Source organism: Buteo buteo, chromosome 17, assembly GCF_964188355.1.
Source record: "Buteo buteo chromosome 17, bButBut1.hap1.1, whole genome shotgun sequence".
NCBI lineage: Eukaryota > Metazoa > Chordata > Aves > Accipitriformes > Accipitridae > Buteo > Buteo buteo.
In genome coordinates, this window is record NC_134187.1 from 27,024,178 (window position 1) to 27,043,400 (window position 19,223).

At 37.3% G+C, this 19,223-nt stretch overlaps 1 protein-coding gene across 1 annotated transcript in view; it reads left to right on the forward strand.

Annotated features, from left to right (window-relative positions):
• Positions 1-15,877, forward strand: part of HCRTR2 (hypocretin receptor 2) — a 35,575-nt gene extending 19,698 nt beyond the window's left edge. Inside the window, exons 4-8 of the mRNA XM_075049882.1 lie at positions 5,705-5,820; positions 11,182-11,402; positions 12,608-12,729; positions 13,842-14,042; positions 15,684-15,877. Of these exons, the coding sequence (XP_074905983.1) occupies positions 5,705-5,820; positions 11,182-11,402; positions 12,608-12,729; positions 13,842-14,042; positions 15,684-15,877 (854 nt within the window). The remainder of the gene's footprint in view (positions 1-5,704; positions 5,821-11,181; positions 11,403-12,607; positions 12,730-13,841; positions 14,043-15,683) is intronic.
• Positions 15,878-19,223: the final 3,346 nt, after the last annotated feature.

Sequence of the window (19,223 nt, forward strand, 5' to 3'; positions counted from 1 at the left end):
GTGCCTTCACCGCTTCAAGGTGAGATCTGCAGCAAAGATTCTTTTAATCAACCTAGGAAATGAAAATGAGGTAGTTAATTAATTTGGGAGTCAGAAGAGCATTTCATCAGTGAACGCATTCTCAAAATTTCCAGAGCTGCATTGGCCACTTTTTGATTCCCCACAGGAGAGCGTTGCTTTTGAACTACAGAGTCCGTAGTAGCCTTGGAACTATTTTAAAGATTGCCTGTCGTTCAGGGCTGCGCTGGAGCGGTTGCAGCCCACGGACACACCTGAGCTGAAGCACCCATTATACAAAAGAAAAACAACTTCCATGTGTTTGCAAGACTCTACTCCTATGGAGTACATTTGTCCCAAATGAAACCTATTGATCTGCGGGTTATGCTGTAAGCCTTCACTTGGATGTTTGGAGAGGTAGAAAGGGGTATAAAGAAGGCAAGTAGTTGTGCATAGAATTAAGTTCTTTTTGCGTGTGGCTTCAGAAATGAAGTGCAAATACTCCAAAATTCTTTTGTTTGTTTGTTTGTTTTTTTAATTTATACTGAGCCTGAAATGAAAATAATTTTACATTAAAAATGTGTTAAAGTTTTCTGAAATGGGAAGCTTTTCATTCCACTGAAAGATAACAATCCTGCTGCCTTTTTAATGAATTATTCTTCTAAAGATAATGCACCATCATTGCTAGTTATTCTACTGGTCCATTTCAGCTATCCATAAAAAATAATCCTCTCCACTTTCTGATAATAGTTTATCGCAGTAATTTGAGAGAAGAACCTTTCTATGCATTAAGTTACAAGTAGGTTGCTCAAATTGTGGAATTACTTAGTAAATGTAGAGTTAACCATGTATTATCAATGAGGATAAAATATAATATGTGTATACCTTAACATCCCTTTCAGCCTAGAGAATAAGGTGTCATTAGCTACAAATAATTTCCATTCAACTGAAAATGTCTAAGGACACTGAGTTGAGCCAAAGCTTAGAAATACAGTTTTTCTACTGAAAACTAGGGTTTGAAATTACAAAGCCCCCCAAACAGAAGAAAAAAGGAACATGGATAACAGGGCAGCAGTTTGAAAAGACTGGGGAGCCTTGAGGCCAGAAGGAATCAAGAGCTAGTATTTTCAAAGAAAATGGTTGCATTTTTGTTGGATTTTGTTTTGCCCTTTTATGACTGTGGGAATACTGAGGGTCAAAGCAAGCTAACTAGGAGGAGGCTGAAGGAGAAATAAATTCATGCTCTTACGAATAAGCTATATTTGCAAAGAGAAAGTGGAGATGTAGAAACTGCACACACTCAAGACGCCTAAGCAAATCCGATAGGAGAGTCAATTTAGAGGAAAGGGATTAATTTGGGTGTTTACTGCTTTGTTTAGAACCGCATATAATTTATGGTGTCTGAAATTAGGGTATGTCTGATGAAATCTTTGCAGAGCAACATATACACCGTATGTCCTGAGGATGTTACGCTGTGAATTGTCAAGGGTGGGACTGCAAAAACAGGGTGCTTAATGACACTTTCCAAAGTGTTTTGGAAGTCTGTTCTAATTCTGGGAACTCAGGGCCACTGAAACGTGAGGTGCTGTGGAGGACTACCAGGAAGGCATGTCCAGGGAAATGTCAGAGATGCGAAAGCAGGAGACAGCACTGTACACTACTCAGACTTAGGTCCAGCTGCTGAAATCCATACAGGTCTGATGAGTGTCTGGGAGGAAGGTCTGATCAGCACCTTGGGCCTTTGGGCTCCTTAACAGTGAAGAAATAGTGGCCACCCTGACTAATAAGATTCCAAGCATGTTGTTGGAGAGCTGCCAGTGACTACAAATGAAGCAACAGTTCCGCCTAGAACAGGGCTCAATTTCTTTTTAATTGCTTCTGGCATTCCTGAATATAAAATTCATTGCCAATTCTAGGCTGAGGGTTTTTCATTTTGAGTACTGTCTAATAACAATATTTTATTTGGGAATGCAGAAGGATCCAACATGTGACCTGTGCAGGCTCACTTAAGGAGCCAGTGTTGGCCACAGTTCTATAATAGTCTGTAATTGCTATGTGCTGAATTTGATGCAACTTATATTAAAATGAGTTCACCATGTGTCCAAGTCAGCTAAATACATTCTCTTAGAGCTGTTCGTGAAATGAGTATTAGCCAAAGTGCATTAGCCAACCCCTTTGCAAATGATAGAAAGAATATGGAGATAATCCTTTCCCAGAACTACGCGGATGAATGGAAACAAAGGGAAGACTTTGTGTTCCATTTCCTCTCAGACTACTCATAAAATAGTACAAAAACATATTGTCTTAATTCTGGAAAGCAAATCGCTGGAAATTGCATTATTACATGAAGGTTTATACATCCTGTTTATCAAAGTGTTCAGAATTTAAGGAAAAACTTGTGGGACATTTTAATGCAGAAAGAAGTCAGAACATTGCTAATACTAAAGTGAAGCTTGGTGTTGTCGTGAATTGATAACTCAAACATAATATATCAGGTTTGAAAATGTAATTTTAGTATTAGCTAACTGTAAGTATGCTGACATAGGAACATAGTTTGGAAAGGACTGTGTCGTGTGGTTGAATTTTCTCTACTATGAGCACCCAACATCCTAATGCCCAACTTCCTTACATCCCTATTTGTTAAGCTTTATTCTACAAGTATACTCTTTTAGCTGCATTGCCTCTTCATATTGATAACTCCAAAATCTCACAGGTATCTTCCCGAGGCTAGGGAACCTGGGAACTCTCTGCTGATGTTCAGGAAACTTGATAGTCTTGTTGTTTTTCCCTATTCTTAGGTAAGCTGTCAAGAGTACCAATTTCATTATGCACCTATGGCTTAAGGGAATATTTCATTTGCTAGACATAGCAAAACCTTTTGAGTCTGGGTTGTTTTCAGTTTGCATACATATGTGTATGTATATATGTATTTACACAACTATAGTAAAATTCTGGCCAAAATCCAGGAGCTGTAGTTTCAATCTTCTACCTCCTTGCTTCATTGAGCAACAGTCTGGGACTGGAACACAGTGCCGAGAAGGAAGCTTTAGAAAAGTTTAACATTTGTTTAATAACCCTGCAGCAGAGAGAAGGTGGCTTGTTTTAGCATACTGATCCTTTATCGGGTGGGATAATTGTGCTGTATGACTGGTTCTGAGTGGGAATGCTGATGTGACCCCAGTCCCATCTCCGTGACCACCCATTTGCTTTTTGTCCCCTTCTCTCTTCTCAGTAAGATAGTGGCCCTGTCCTGAAGCCCATTAAGTGACCGTGGAAGGCAAGGACCCTTTTCCTCTCTTCTATTTGGTAGTAAGAGGTTCAGCAGCCCCAGTCAGGCAGCTGATGAATCCCCAGCACCACAGACTGATTGATGTTCTCATTCAAGGAGCCTGGAACTCACTCACTTGATAAATGAACAGTATCCCACACCAGCCCTTCCTCCTTCTTGCTTGCTGTGATTGTCAAACAGCTTTAAAGCTTTTCTTCGGCTTGAGAAGCTAAACAGGGTCATGCTTCTTAGGGAAAAGTTCTACAAAGGGCTTTGCCCTGGGTGGAGGAGGGACAGGTTCCCTTTGATGTTTAGCAGCTGGCACTTTCCAGGTGGCTAAACTTCAAAGGCAAGCGTTAGGATCTTCCTCCAACCTGGTCCATCAGTTCTTTGTAGATAGCTAGGCTCATTTAATGTTTCACTTTACTTGGAATGCTAAATTGGAAGCCATAAACTCCAGATGGCCTTTTAAATATGTCCCGTCCTTCTACCTGAAAGGGGCCTGGCTGCCTGCAGAGTGTTGATGAGGCAGGTGGCACCTCCTTCTGAGCAGAAAGAATGTACTTTCAGCTCTGACCTCCCGTGATCCCAGTACGTCACGTTACTCCAGTTTCTCCTTCATCTCTCCACCTGTGAAGCGCGTGTGTCGGTATTTCCCTGTCTGACAGGACTGCTGCGAGGCTGCATTTTCTGGAGTGCAAAAACAAGTTTGAGATCATCCGCCAATGTACGAACCCAGATTATCACCGATTATAAAAAACCTGTCCTATATTGTCTGCCTCCCCCAGGTTCATTGACAAGAGCTAGTAGCTGCAGCTGCTAGTTAAGAGGTGGTAAGCTGATTTGCTACAGGATCTTAGAGCAAGTAAAGAGCCAGATGCTGCTCATCTGAATTTTTTGCACCCTGATCCACCAAATGTCAATGGCAACATCTGTCAAATGTCAATGGCAACATCTCTATTACCTTTTCTAGCGATGAACATGGGCTGGATTTTGCTCTATCAAGTTTCTATTTCCCTGGTACTGAAGTTTTTCAGACTGGTGAACCAGCTGGCACTTTCAGGCCCAAAACTGAGTGTGATATTGCTGGAGTCTGGGGTTGGGGGTGAGCCTGGAGTTACCATGATGGCGTGTGTACTTCTCCCTGCTGTGAGGGTTTTGGGCCAAGTCTTTCTATCTCCTTGTCTAATCAAACTCTCAGGGATTCTCCTGGCATGCAGAGGGACCTCTTGTTTGATAGGGTCCACAGTCACTTTAAGAAGCAGAAAATAAGTTGGACTCACCAATCTTTTGATCTCATGCAACTCTTTTTTCCTTTCTTTTTTTTTTTTTTTTAACTACAATCAATACAGAGTTTCAGTTGCAGTTCTTCTCATCCTGAAACATTTGGAAGTTCTGGAAATTAACATAAACATTCCTTCTTTACTCTAGCCAAAATGCAATGGTTAGGATTACCGTGCAATCTAACTGTTCATGGAGTGCACTCTTTCTCTGCTACATATTGTCACTCTCCATAATGTTCATTCCTTTTCTGAGGCCATCCATAAATGTTAAGTTGTAATTAATATCAATATTTGGTAATCCCATACTATAGTTGATGTCACAAAAGTAAAAGCAAGTTTTCCAGGCACCCACTGCACATTCTGCTATAATCTAATGATGAAGCTTATGATACAATATTCTTAAAACACAGTACACTCACAACACTTGTAAGATATTTGTCTCTAAGCAATTAACATTCATACATTGTCTTTTGAAAAGAGATGCACAGGCAACTATAACACAATTGTAGCAAACTCATTATTGTTAAAGCTGAGTCAAAAATAATCTTGGAAATTGCCTAAGTTTCACTGAATTAATTCTATTTTTAAAAGTGTAATCGTAATAAAAAAATCACTGAGTCTTAATCACATTTATTCTGCCACCAAAAAGTGATTTAAGAAATGTCTGTCTCTCCTCCCATCAGCATCCCGTGTGCTGTAGTCTACATTCTCTGTTTATAGGCGAGAGACTGTGCAATTTACTCAAGGATACAGAGTAACCTTTGCAGAAATAAAACTAAATCTGTTAAATATGTCAAAGATGAGGCAGGTTGGATAATTAGTTAGCTATTGTTAGGTAATGAAATTTTCTGTCTTTCACTGATTTAATAAAAAACAAAACTTCTTAAGACATCATACCTAAAGTAATAATGTGATATGAAAGCAGTAATGTGATATAAGAGATGCTTGAGATAAAAGCATGTTTATAATAGAAACAGTATGTATATAGAAATGATTAAAAAATCAATCCTGACCATAATATAATTGGATACATCTTCCATTATAACCTATTATGTTTGAAAAACACATGCATAACTATATGAATAATTTGGCTTAAAGTGATTTTGAAATGTATGTATATTTAAATGCACTTTTCCTATTTGAATTCTCTTTCCAGCTGAGGTTTACCCCAAAATGTATCATACATGCTTTTTTCTGGTGACATACATGGCACCACTCTGTCTTATGGTGTTGGCCTATTTGCAAATATTTCGAAAGCTCTGGTGTCGCCAGGTAAGTCACTTAACACTAGCTCTCTTTGCTTGCTGTTGTGACTATGTGCAGATTCCTATGTACAACCTTCTCTATATGCTCCATGTTGTCACTCAGGATTTGGATTTTTACATCCAGCACTGTTATCATGTTCAGTGACACTGTCGGCTGACAGCCACCTTGGATAGGCACTGAGATGCATTAAAAAATGGAGGCAGTCAGGCTGAATGTAAACCCCTTCTTGCTCATGTCTAGGAAGGGCTTAGAGAGAGAGAAAGAGAGAAAAAGGCAACAGAAAGATTGATTATAGGCAGAAGAAAGATCACTCCCATTTTATCTAAATTCTTACCAAAATACCTTAGGTGATCTTATTTATACTGCTAAAATCTTCTGTAGCAGCCAAAAGTTAAAATTGACCTTCTCATTTTGCTAGTAGTCTGTACAATTTTTCATTTTTATTTTTCATTCTACAAAGTCTCAGGTTCATAGCAGGTCCAATCTGAACAGAAGTTAGACTAGGAAGTCCAGCTATCAGAACCGTGAGACTGGAATCGCCTGATGTGAAGCTAATATTTGATGTGAATTATTGACAAATAATTGGCATGATTTCTAATGCGAACATCTGGTTTTTTCAAGCTTCACATTAAAAATACAGGAAAGAAAACAGAAATATGAAACAAAAAACCCAAGCAAGGAAGCACACAAAGAACTTTTGAATCAAAGTGGCAAAAATGATGTGAATTTTTTCAGGAATGTTTTTCCCCCTCCAAAGATTCAAAGTGGTGTCAGCTTGAGAATCATTTTCTGGGTGTGAACTGTAATCTGTCATGCATCAGTTTATGGTTTTCTCTGCTGTCTTCTGCTTTGTCTGGGATTTGTCTATAGCTGTAGTCTTCTGCCACCTCCTGCCCTGTCATTCTGTAAAGGACAATAAACTCATCCTGTTGAAGACATGGTGCAAGATATTCCCTCTTCTGTCCTCTCAAATAGCTCTAACAATGGCTGACGTTTCCATCAAGATATGAATCATTTCTCTCTCACCATTATGTCTGATACCATCCAAATCTGAGGCTGTCCTGGCCAGGGCATAATATCTGCCACATCAAGGAGCATTTTTCATGCAGTTCTAATTGATCCATCAGAGAATCCACAAGTAGACTTTAGATTTCTAAATGTACATATGTTAAAAGTAAAAATCAAATCTTACACTGACAAATCGTATCTCTTGCAAATAACTAAAATATAGGAAAAACCAAATCTGCTTTAAGGCATTTTGTTATCATCCATACATCATAATAGCAATTATTCTCACTTCTAATCAGATTAGGTTAAACCAGAGTTGCTGTTTATCTTGCCGTTTATCTTTAAATTTTTATTTTTGGTTTTAATTTCTTACAATTATAAGATTAAATAGATAGTTTGAAGGTAAAATTTAACTTTACAATTTGAGCGGGCTCTTTACCAGAACAAAGGCTTTGCTCAGATGTTCTGCACTGCTAAATAGTTATCCATCCTGTAGCACCCAATTACCTTGTCACCATATTCCTTCTTAACCTTCTCTTCTGTACTTTCTTTACAACTTACCTATTCTCTCAAACTGTCCACCAATTAAGTTAACGCAAAGCAATTGTTCTTAACCTGCACGTAGGTTGAAAATGCTGGTTCAGCTTCAAAGCAGAAGTTAAATGACTGGAAACCAACCTGTTTTGTTGGTTTTTTTCCCCCGCAATTGTATTAGCTGCCCTATTTCTTCCTCACAGTATTTCTTTTCCCTGTACATCTTGCACGCTGACAAGGTTAGGATGATCCTTTTTTTTTTAGTGGCAAAAAGACGAATACTGCTACAGGCTTAGCGCTGCCAATGGTGCAAAATTACAGATGTCTCTTTTCCTAGCATAGATGATAGCACTATGTATCAGAGGCTGCACTAAATGAGATTAAAACCACTGCACATCTATTATCAACTGTGACTTGGCTGCAGACATCAGGCATTTTTCTAAGTGCAACAGGTGTGCCATAATTAGTCCACGTAAAGCAAATGAATGCAGTGCTTGAAATGTATTATTTGCTAATAGTTTCAATTAAGAAATCATGCTGTTTACCAGAACTTTAGTTAAATATAGCAATCCTATTGCAAGGTACAATAAGCCTTCCAGATGTCTGTGATAGAAACAACACAGCAAACAGTAGATGCTTTCTATGCCTTACACTTTTTCTAAAGGTTCTTTGTTAAAATGGAGTGTGTTGTGCATGTAAATTTTCAGATGACTAAAGGTAAGATAGATTTACAAGCTATCCTTACCGTAGTTTGTGCAATAGATCTTAAAATTACTGATTGTGTCTTTCAAGCAGATCTTTGAATATAAGCTTTACAATCTTCGAATTCATGATTCGTCTTTGTAAAGACAAGAACTATTATGCCACAAATACCAGGGATTTTGAGTAATTTATTTTATTTATTAGCAAGGAAGTAGTGACTTAGAAGGCTACGTTTTCTTGCAGATTTTAGGTAGATGAAAAGTAACTTCTGAACAAATAAATAGGACTGAATGGACTTACGATGAAAGTGTTGATACATAATTTGTATTATCAAGTTCCATACTGTATGCTTCCACTTACTGATGTCCAAATGCATTGACACTAAAGCCTATTCACATTAATAATTAGAAACCCTACCCATTTTCATTTTGGCAGCTGAAATTTGGCACCTTCCAATCTTTGCAAGCTGTTATTGCATTTGGAGAGATTTCTTCTGGTTATAAAGCCCTTGATAATAATTTGGGGGGGTAGAGGAAAGGTGCATAAGAAAAGAATTGCAACTTTTAGTACCTGTTTGGACACAGCTAGTGGGTTTTTAGTGCATCATTGGAATTACACAAATTATCCACAATTATCTTTATAACTGATTCATTACTGAAAAGCAAGTGTATGCTGGCATGTGTATACTTGTACATACATAATCATAGAATCATTCAGGTCGGAAAAGACCCTTAAGATCATCAAGTCCAACCATTACACTACCAAGTCCACCACTAAACCATGTCCCCAAGTGCCATGTCTACACATCTTTTAAATATCTCCAGGGATGGTGACTCAACCACTTCCCTGGGCAGCCTGTTCCAATGCTTGACAACCCTTTTGGTGGAGAAATTTTTCCTAATATCCAACCTAAACCTCCCCTGGCGCAACTTGAGGCCATTTCCTCTTGTCCTAGCACTTGTAATACATGGTTATGTGTTTACATAAATGCATCCTTGTAAATATTTCTGTATACACATGCACACTTCTGAAGTGTTATGGTCCTTAGATGGTACTGGTTCAGCTATGCATCTGTGGGCATATAGCTCTTTTTTTTTTTTCTTGGTAAAATTCTTGCTGTATTATTGCCTATTGGTGTAATAGTAGCAAAGCCCAGGTGTATGCCCGGTAAAGACTGAGGAAAATAAGGTTCTTTAGAAAGGTTCTCAATACAAACTCCTCAAGATTTAACAATTTAATATGTAGTACATTGAGACTGTACATTGTATACAATCCTGCCTTTGATCACTGCTTGCTATTAAAGACTGATTAAACACCAGAAAAGACCCTTCTACCTGCATCCACATGTACAAACCATGTAAACAGTCATGGCTAACATTTCTGTAGAAATAGCCATTCACAATTTTGAGCCAAGATAATGTTTCTCTTCATCTACATTGCATCTAGCTACCATGAAAGCTGCTCACTGATTTCTTCAAGCGAATCTTTGGCATAATCAGGAGGGAGAGATTTGGCCGAATTTCTCTGCTTCCATCTCCAGTTCTTGCTACAATGTGGTAACTCAGTATGACTGAAAAGGAAGGAAAAACTTCTGCTTCAAAGTTAGAAGAACAGAATATCAAAGCACCCCTGATAAGCCAGCATCAGAGTCTTGGACAGTATATTATCTCAGTAATACATGGCAAAGACACATTACACCCACAGCTAAGTAGGGTAAATCCCTTGCGATAGGACAGACACATCCAGGTATGAAGCTGATACTGCTGATTTCAGCTGAATGAGTGGGAACCCGCAGCAGAAGTAAGTGCAAGGGGGTTTTTTTGGTTTATGTCCATAGACACATTAGTAAAAAATAAGTGTTATAATATATCCCCCATTCTGCTTCGTTGATTTCCTGTTAATTAGAACATAACTTTGCCAAAACATTCCAATAGTTGGAATTAGGTTTGAGGGTGCACATAAATGCTAAATTAAGGGTTTCTCTGATCAAGGAAGCTATTCACACAGAAAACCAAACAAACCAACATAATAGCTATTCTGGAACAATTCTGAATGTGCATGTTTTTATTTTAGAACAAGGATTTCCTTTTTAGCTTACTTTTTTTCTGAATTAAATATCCAAAATTTCATTCTTTTCTGGTCAGTTTGTGTGGGTAAGCCCTGATTTTTAAAATGTTATCATAGACAATTTGAATTTTGCAGATACACTTAAATATCAATTATGAAGTCATCCCACAGACAATAGCACTACACATGAATAAAACTGTATTTCTACCCTAAAGGTTTTCAGAATGTACAACATTGAAAACATCATAAATGTCATTGTAATAGAGTTCTCTAAGAAAGTCCTTGCCATCTGTAGTCTTTCACATTTGGCTGCAGGCAGGAAATAATTTTGAAGAACTGAAGCAAAATTGCTTTATGCAGCTTGGTTTATGTGAGGGCACAGAAAACAAAAAAATGAGGGTTGTTTTTTTTTTAATAGCATGGTGCTACATCTAGCCATTGCAAGGTGTCTTTGGCTAACCTAATTCTTCCTATGTCTTGGCACTCTTCCATGATTCTCCTCTATTCATCACTGTATATACATTCAGTTTTGAAGAGCTTTGCAGGGAGATCCACACTTCAGCTGTGATTTCTTTAGCTGCTTCACTGTAGTCTAGATTCCATATTTGGAAGTTTTATGGCACTTAAAACTATCTAGGCTTTAAATCCTTGTTTTCCAGTGCAGAGAAGCTGTTTAGTATCTTAAACTAGCAGCATATTAATAGGATAAACTACTCTGTTACACAACAAAACATTTAACGTAGAACTTTATAGCAACATAATTTCAAAAACAGGATTGGTAAGTGTGAGAGTCTGAAGACATAAGCGAGACAAAGTATGTGGAAAGAAAATTTTAATACATCAGTTGATATATTTGGATAAAACACAAATTTTTATGCTGTCCTTCAAGTGTGTCTGAAATTGGGTTTGTTTCTTGCAGCTACATCAATTAATTTAATAAAAAAACCCTACTTCTCCCTGCAAGCTTACATTGTGTATGTCAACATGTCTATTTTTCTTGTTATAGCTACCCACAGTGCTAGGTTTTCAAAGTGCCCCTTATTTTGTCTTTCTTAGATCCCAGGAACTTCTTCTGTTGTTCAGAAAAAATGGAAGCCTCTGCAGTCCACAACACAGCCCCGAGGGCTGGGACAGTCAACAAAATCAAAGATTAGCGCTGTGGCAGCTGAAATAAAACAGATTCGTGCAAGAAGGAAAACAGCACGTATGCTAATGGTTGTCCTCCTGGTTTTTGCACTTTGCTATCTACCAATTAGCATCCTCAATGTCTTGAAAAGGTAAAGTTTATCCCAAAATGTAAACACTTGGTAAAGCTTTCTGTCTAAAAACAATCTTCTGTTACAAGATTCCTGTTATTCTGGCAGATATTTTTGAAGGATAAGCTTATTTGTTTCACAATCAAGAAATGGAAAATAAGCATACAGTTGCAAGAAAAAAATATATCTAACCTATCTGTAGTACTTAAACTAAAGGCCAGACTGTGGAACTTGCTTATTAGCAAGCTCTTCCTCATGAAAATGATCTAGCCTATCTCCTCATTAAAACCTGTCATTTACATGGGATTACAGCTTGTTTGCTGTAGAAGTGCATTTACCAAAAGCACCAGCTGAAGGTTAGCAGGAGAGTGTAGTGCTGTGGCTTGGCCTCAAGGACTGGGAAACACTGGGTTCAAACCCAAGCCCCATCATGTACAATTTTGAGACCTTAAGCTAACCCTTCAGTTTGCCTATGAAGCTATTCTTTACTTTTTTACCCTTTTCTCTCCTCTTCATTTGAGACACAATTGTGTACACTCAGTGCCTGACAGGCTAAGGCTTTGGTTTAGTTGTATCTCGTAAGCCCTCTGGAAATTCGATAAATAATGACATATAGCAGAAGATTTTAATATCCTGAAAAATAACCAGCCTGTTATTGGTGCTTGAGGAACATTTTAGTTTTTAAAGAATAGTTTCAAGTTGGATATGAAGGCTTAAATACATCCCACTCAATTCTGGCACTTCCCTGAGGCCTAATTTAAGTACTTTTCATCCTCAAGTCCCTTGGTAGGCAATGTGGAGAGAAAGAAGTATTTCCAGAAGAGAGTTCAGGCCACCTATGATCTGAATCACAGAGGAACTATACAGCCTGCCTCGACTACAATAGCAGAGTAGGGCCATAGTTAGATTTTCACTTCAATGGTAAAAGTTAGTTGTAAGGAATCTGGGCAAAGCAGATTTCTGTGGAGGACAGAAGTTACTACTGTGGCCTCGGTTTTGAGGCCAGTTCAGTGCCTTTTCAGTTCCAGAGCCCCTAAACCACCAAGACGGGAGGCTGAGGGATGGGGAGGGGACTTCATTCTCTCAAGAAAGCGAGCACTGTTGAATCAGCTTTTCTGTGATACTGCAAATAGGTCATCAGAGATAAAATTAAGCTAGAAGTTGCCAGATCTTTTATATGATTTCTAATTTTGCCATCTTTCAGGTTTGATTTTCTTTTTCTGTAGGGTTTTTGGGATGTTTAATCATGCTGATGACAGAGAAACTGTATATGCCTGGTTCACATTCTCACACTGGCTTGTATATGCAAACAGTGCAGCCAATCCTATTATTTATAACTTCCTCAGTGGTAAGTTACAGTCACCTAGAATTCAAGTTTAATGTATAGTTTGAATGTAATGAGCCATAGCAAGTAAGATTAATGACCGTGTAACATCAGCCCAGCTCCTCCGGTGGGAGCTAGATCCTCTTCTTGGAAAAGTTGCCTGACATATCCCATTACCTTCAGGCTATCTACCTATAACTGAACTAAACAATGCCAGGGCCTGAGTCCAAGTGCTTGAATTTGACTGTCCATACCATTATTTTGGTAGAGAAGTCCCTGGCATGACTTTGGTCTGAAGCAATTATCATTCCCCTAAACACTCCCCAGATGCTGTCTGGGAGGTAGCGCAGGCCAGGGGCTGTCCCCAGTTACCGTTTTATACGCAGCGATTGGGTTTTGGAGGCTGTGAGTCTTTAATAGCACTTGCCTGACCAGACTGTGCCAACTAGGTTCAAGGCCAAAGAACCAGCCAGGAGGCAATTTACTTACTAGTATAGATTTGTCTTAGTTTGTATTTGTCTTATTTGGCTATGGACAGCAGAATCAGGACCTAAACTGGTGGTATTACAGCTAAATACAGGGAGGCAAAAGTCTGTCGATCCTTACTGCACATTTGCCCACTGCAGATTTTTTGTGTTGTGTGGTGTGAGGATGATCTGAACAATTTACTCTGAGCCCCAAAAGCGGGCTAATGGGCTTTCAAACACTTTGAATCTTCTTTTAAAATGTATTCAGGATGAAATACATATTAGCCATGACCTTTCGTTTCATATGTCAGGTAATGATTCAGTCATTTAAGCCTATGATTGCTCAATTACTTGTTTTTGTTAGATATGTTATTAATCGCCAGACTATCCATGACATGATTTCATAAATCATTCTAGTTTTTCCATTCTGTCTAGCCAAGAATAATTTAGGCTTCTTACCACACCTTACATATCTTCTTACAAAGGTTATATTTTTTCTGTCTTTCTCCAAGATGTTGAAATTGTGATTTCCTACTTCTGCATTAGAAGAACATCTGGGAGGTTTGGGTTATTTTTGCTTTAGATAGCTGCTTTTTTTCTAATCTATAAAGTTTGATGAAACACGGTTTATGTACAATTTTTTCATTAATCTTTTTTTGTGGTTGACAGGGAAATTTAGAGAAGAATTTAAAGCAGCATTTTCTTGTTGCATCTTTGGCATTCGCAGTCACCATGATGAACGGCTCACCAGAGGTCATGCCAGTACAGAAAGTCGGAAATCCTTGACTACCCAGATCAGCAATTTTGATAACGTTTCAAAACTTTCAGAACACGTTGTATTGACCAACATAAACACAATTCCAGCAAATGGTACTGCACCTATTACCCACTGGTAGTATACTTGTCCCTGTGTCTTTTGATGCTGTGGAAGTAAAATTTAATTGTGCATACAAGATTTGAATCTGAGCACAATGCAATGAGAGAAGGGTGTTTACAATTAAGAACTGATTGTAAGAAAAGTAACTTACAAGAAATATTTTATAGAATATGCTACAACTTTGGTTATATATTGAAACAATTTCATCTCATTTATTTCAAAAGTTGAGTTGCAGTTGGGGAGGGAGTAAAGTAATCATATTTTTTATAAATATTTTCTTTGGATCCCTACTTCTTTAGACTCCTAAGTAAATAAAAAACAGGTACCTGAAAGTATGAAGATCATTTTCCTTGGAGCTGCAATGTGTTTATAAACAGCTATATTCTACTCAGAGCTAATTCTCTGAAGTTGTGGTATATTTTATAACAAATATTTTAACCAAAACTGGGTGTACAGATTGAACTACCTGAATGTCCTTGACTCTTTCAAATGATCTGCTTACCATGCATTCTGGTGTGAGTTGGGCTGATCAAATAAGAAATTCACATTAATTTATTTTCTCACATTTTCTGCTCTTTTTCCTGTTGGGTGGGTTATTGTATATATTCAGGAACAACTGGGAAGCCACTCTTGATTTTTCTTCAGTACAGGTTGATAAACAAATGAACGCAGTCTGAAATGAAAGGCAGAAGTTGTTCAAGCTTTCCCAGTTCTGGGTAAACATTGAAATGATCATGCAGTTCCCCAGCTTTGTGAATAGATGGAAGATGGCATTTAATCTATTATCTGATATTTCTCATTACATTATATGTTATATCCCAGCAGGACTGTGCAAGGCACTGCGAGTACAGGATTCATCCCTCCTCTTCTAGGGATGTCAACATTGGTTTTCTAGAAGTTATCTCAGACACTATAGTCTAGGGCTATATAAGCTATATATCGATAACAGAGAAGTTGGTATCTCCAATGACAGCTAATCTGTTCCTGAAATATATATCTAAAAAGAATTAAATAAATTACCTCTGAAGAAGTCTGTTCTTTTCACTTACTGTAGGAGGAGTGTGGGGTTTTTTTCCTGAATTCAGCTTGCTCTTTTCCAGTAGCGTTGCCATTCCTGTATGTATGGCACAAGCAAGGTCGTATCCATGAAACCCAGGTGACAGTGTGGTTGTACATTATGTTTTACTCTATATCTATTATTTGTCATCATTCTCTTCTCCCTGCCTGTCCTGTGCTCATGGCAGGGGGCTTGGACTAGATGATCCTTAAAGGTCTCTTCCAGCCCAAAGTATTGTCTGATTGACTTGTACACAGGAAGCTGTAGTGCTCTGCTGTTCACAGTGGCATCTGGATAAGGAACCACAGAGCTGTTTACCAAATAATGCATATTATATAAGTAGTAGAACACACTAAAAATGTTTAAAAGTAAGAAAATCAATGTTTATACATCAGAAATCCCCCTAGACTTCAGTCAAGAAGTCTTCACTTAAAATTTGCAAGTGCAATTTGGAGCATTTTCTGGCAGGCCATTTTGTTAATAGATCATCACCTGCATAGTGACAATCCCAGGGAAGCCTGCCAGCTACTTGATACAAACAGTAAAATCATCTTAAAATCTTTATTTTTTCTTATAGGTATCCCAGCTACACTCAGCCCGTTGAAATCAGTGGAACTGCATCTCCACATACCAGGGATGAACATGACTTCAAATTTAGATGAAGCTGTGAGGGTTTCTGCAGAAGACACTGGCAACAGAGAGAATGCAGAGTGGGACAAATTCGTCCCTAGCATAACTAAACTTACCTCGATGGAGTTACAGCAAGGATGACTTTGGCTCAATACATGTAAGACCACCAGAGAATGGCACGTGCTTTTAGCATGTTACAGCCTGCAACAACTGGACAAAGGCATTCCGTCAAAATGACTGCCTCTCCTTTTTCTTCTCAGTCTTACAGAAACCTACTTACCTCAGCATGAGCTAAACAACATGTCTTTACAAGTCTTTTTAAAGATTGGATTGTATTATACTTTGTAAATAGTGTAGATATTTATTTTTATATATTTTAGATGCTGTGGAATGTTCTAAAATGTATCATATAAAGAACTGTAAGTATTTGAAAGAAGTCTCAAACATCATTTATTTATATTCTGTTTCTATAAATGAATGACATTTATTTATAAGGAATGCTTACTTATGCACTAGTGATATTCTGGAATTAATTTACACTTCTTTTTCTGCTAATTCACTTGTAGTAAATTCTATGTTCATTATGGAACTTTCACTTCAGATTCATTTGAGGAGATTCCGAGCTACTTTTCTAAGCATAGACATGCTTCTAAGATGTGAGCCCAAAGTGCTGCAAGTCACACATGTTTTTATAGGATTACACTAAACAGCCAGTTATCTTTTTTCTTCAGACTCGAGTGCCTAAAAAGTAACTACTTAAATAAAACTTATGTGATGCTCAAAGGTGCTATAAGCTCAAATTCCTACTCAGGCCAATAGGAATAACAAGTGTCAGCACCCCTGAAGGACAGGACATTCTAACTTTGGTAGCTCATTTTAGTCCGTAATGTCTGCAAGTGTTGCTCTCGAAGATCTCCAAGGATCTTTAAAAATAGAAAACATTGGTTATCTTGCTTGATTTCACAATTTCTCTCTCAGCTGCCATTTAATACTAATGATACAAACAATTCACAGATTGATATGCTAAGAAAACACTGCCTTTTCAACAATTAAAATAAAATGTTTCTCTCTGGATATTACGGAGGTGATATCTCATGGGACCAGTAGATCAAGTACTCACCCATTTTCTATTTATGGAATAAGCTCCCTGGCCTGGGGCTTCCTACCATGCATTGTAGTTATTCCTCCTAAAGAATGAAGATGGTGCATTACTGGAGACTTAGTCTACTAGGGTAACGTGGCCTATTGGTTAGAAAGAGTTAATCTATAAGAACCTGAGCCACAATCTCCCTGTGGCACTACTCTTGCATTTTCGTTAAGATTTTTCAAAAGGAAAGGTAAGATAGGAGGGAGGGCTTCTTTTCCAGTAAAAAGCATTTCACATAGAAGACATTCTCACAGGTTCAAATGTTTCTGAAAAGGCAGTTATTCATACACAAGATGTTATTTGATTAAGTTATGTAAATATTTTTCCTAGGTTTTACTTTGACCTGATGTCATGCGATGTACTGTCTATCATGACAGCTATAGTTTTATGAAATGCTTAATCATTTCATGCTTTAGCCTTCCCAAACAGCTGTTTTACTTGACATTCTTAGTACTAGTTTACACTGGTGTAAGGTGAGAGGAAAAAAATCGCATTTATTTGTATATTAAAGTTTTCATTTTCTATTAAAAGAGAAAAAGGAGAATATTCTTTTTCTATTAAAAAAGAATAAGGAGAAACACCCAAATGGAAAGAATGTTTAAACATCAAATAAAATCATAGTAATTCTTATAGTCCTATGTATAAGCTTAATTTTTGAGTATAGCTATTAATGTCATTGCTATTTCAAGAAATTATTTTACTTTGTCTCTTCTAAAGAAAGAAAACCCAGATAATTGTGGAAAGTACAGCAGGGTTTGATTTCACAGCTATTGCAATTCCTTTGCCATTATAAAGGTTATTTTTGCTCTTCAGCCACAGAAAATGTAGTATTCTTAAACTGTGTGGAACAAGATACCATTTTTCTATATCATTTGAAATGATGGAACAAACAACTGCTGAATTGAAACAGAGAAATAGGAGAATAGAATTTGAAAAGTCTTCTAATTTTTTCTTTTAATATAAGTAAATAAAAGGTCAAAAAGTTAAAAACTAGTGTAGGAATCTAGCTGCAAAGTAATTATCGGTAACCATTTAATTGTGCCATAAAATGTTGCCTCAACCCGCTGTTGAAAAACATCAATTATGTCAAAATTTTGCAAATCTATACTTTCATTTCAGAAAATGTATTTTTATCCTTTCCTTGAAGAGACAGCAAGAAAGTAGAAAGTAAATGGCTATTGAAGAAAACTCTGTCAGTATAAGAGGGGAGTATGGATACTTTTCAAACATAAAAGTTCACGGGTCACTGTGGAAGACCAGCAAAATTCTCATACCTTGTCAGGTGCATTGCCCAGATCCCTGTGACATGAATGGGGGGGGCGAGGGGGGGTGGCGATGCTCATGAAAAAAAACATGAGTAGCATCTTTCTAAAGTGGGCTGAATACTACTGTCAATTCAAATTATCTTCTTTTTGCTACTACCTTTAATGCCAGTGGGATAAATTGTGTTTGTTAATCTAAGGTGAGAACACCATTAAAGGTCATTGGTAGTCTTTGACTCCTGCAGGTCTCCTGGGACATGTTAGAAATGGAGGTTCTGGCCTTAATTTTCTCTTTGGTAAGAGAAAAATTTCTCTTTTGTTCTCTTTGTTTCCTTATTTTCACTTAGATCCCCAAAATTAAAATATTCCAACATTCCTAGGAATTTCTTTTAGCCATAACTTCAACTTAACAGTACTTTTTGTGTGGAGAATATAAATAAAAGATGAGACATTAATTGACAAATGATTCTGGGTTTTTCTCTGACCAGATTTTTGTTGAGTAAATAGCCTATCTTAGACACAAGTGATATGATCAGAGCTTATCCAGGTTTTGAAATTCTAAGGATAGGTAGAAAGTGTTCACAAATTCTTGCCAGAGAATATGGTCATCAAGCTAAAGATCAGTTAAATATGATTATAATCTAAAGATTTGGTTATTTTGATGAAAAAAATTTCATTCAAAAATTTATGGGTTTTTGAAATAAATATTTTTGATGCAAATATTCATATGTATTTATTTCTTTAATTTTAAAAAATTTGAGAAATACCTAGACATTTTCATCTTTAGCTCAGATATGTTTTCAGGCACCATTTCATCAGAAAAACTTCATAGGCATTTAAAAATATGTCATCTATCTGGGTAAAGTAGTGAAGGGGGTTTTGACAGTTCTAGGACCTTTTACTGCAGAAAGATCCATATATTTGGTTACACTCAAAAGATTATCCAGCTGGATTTATTTTTGAATGAAAATAATCACTGGCAGTTTTCAGTAAAGACAAACCCAATAGCGAGCAGTGGATATTAATGGAGATAGAAATGGCTGTGAGAAGACAGGGTAAGATTTTAAGAGCAATATGG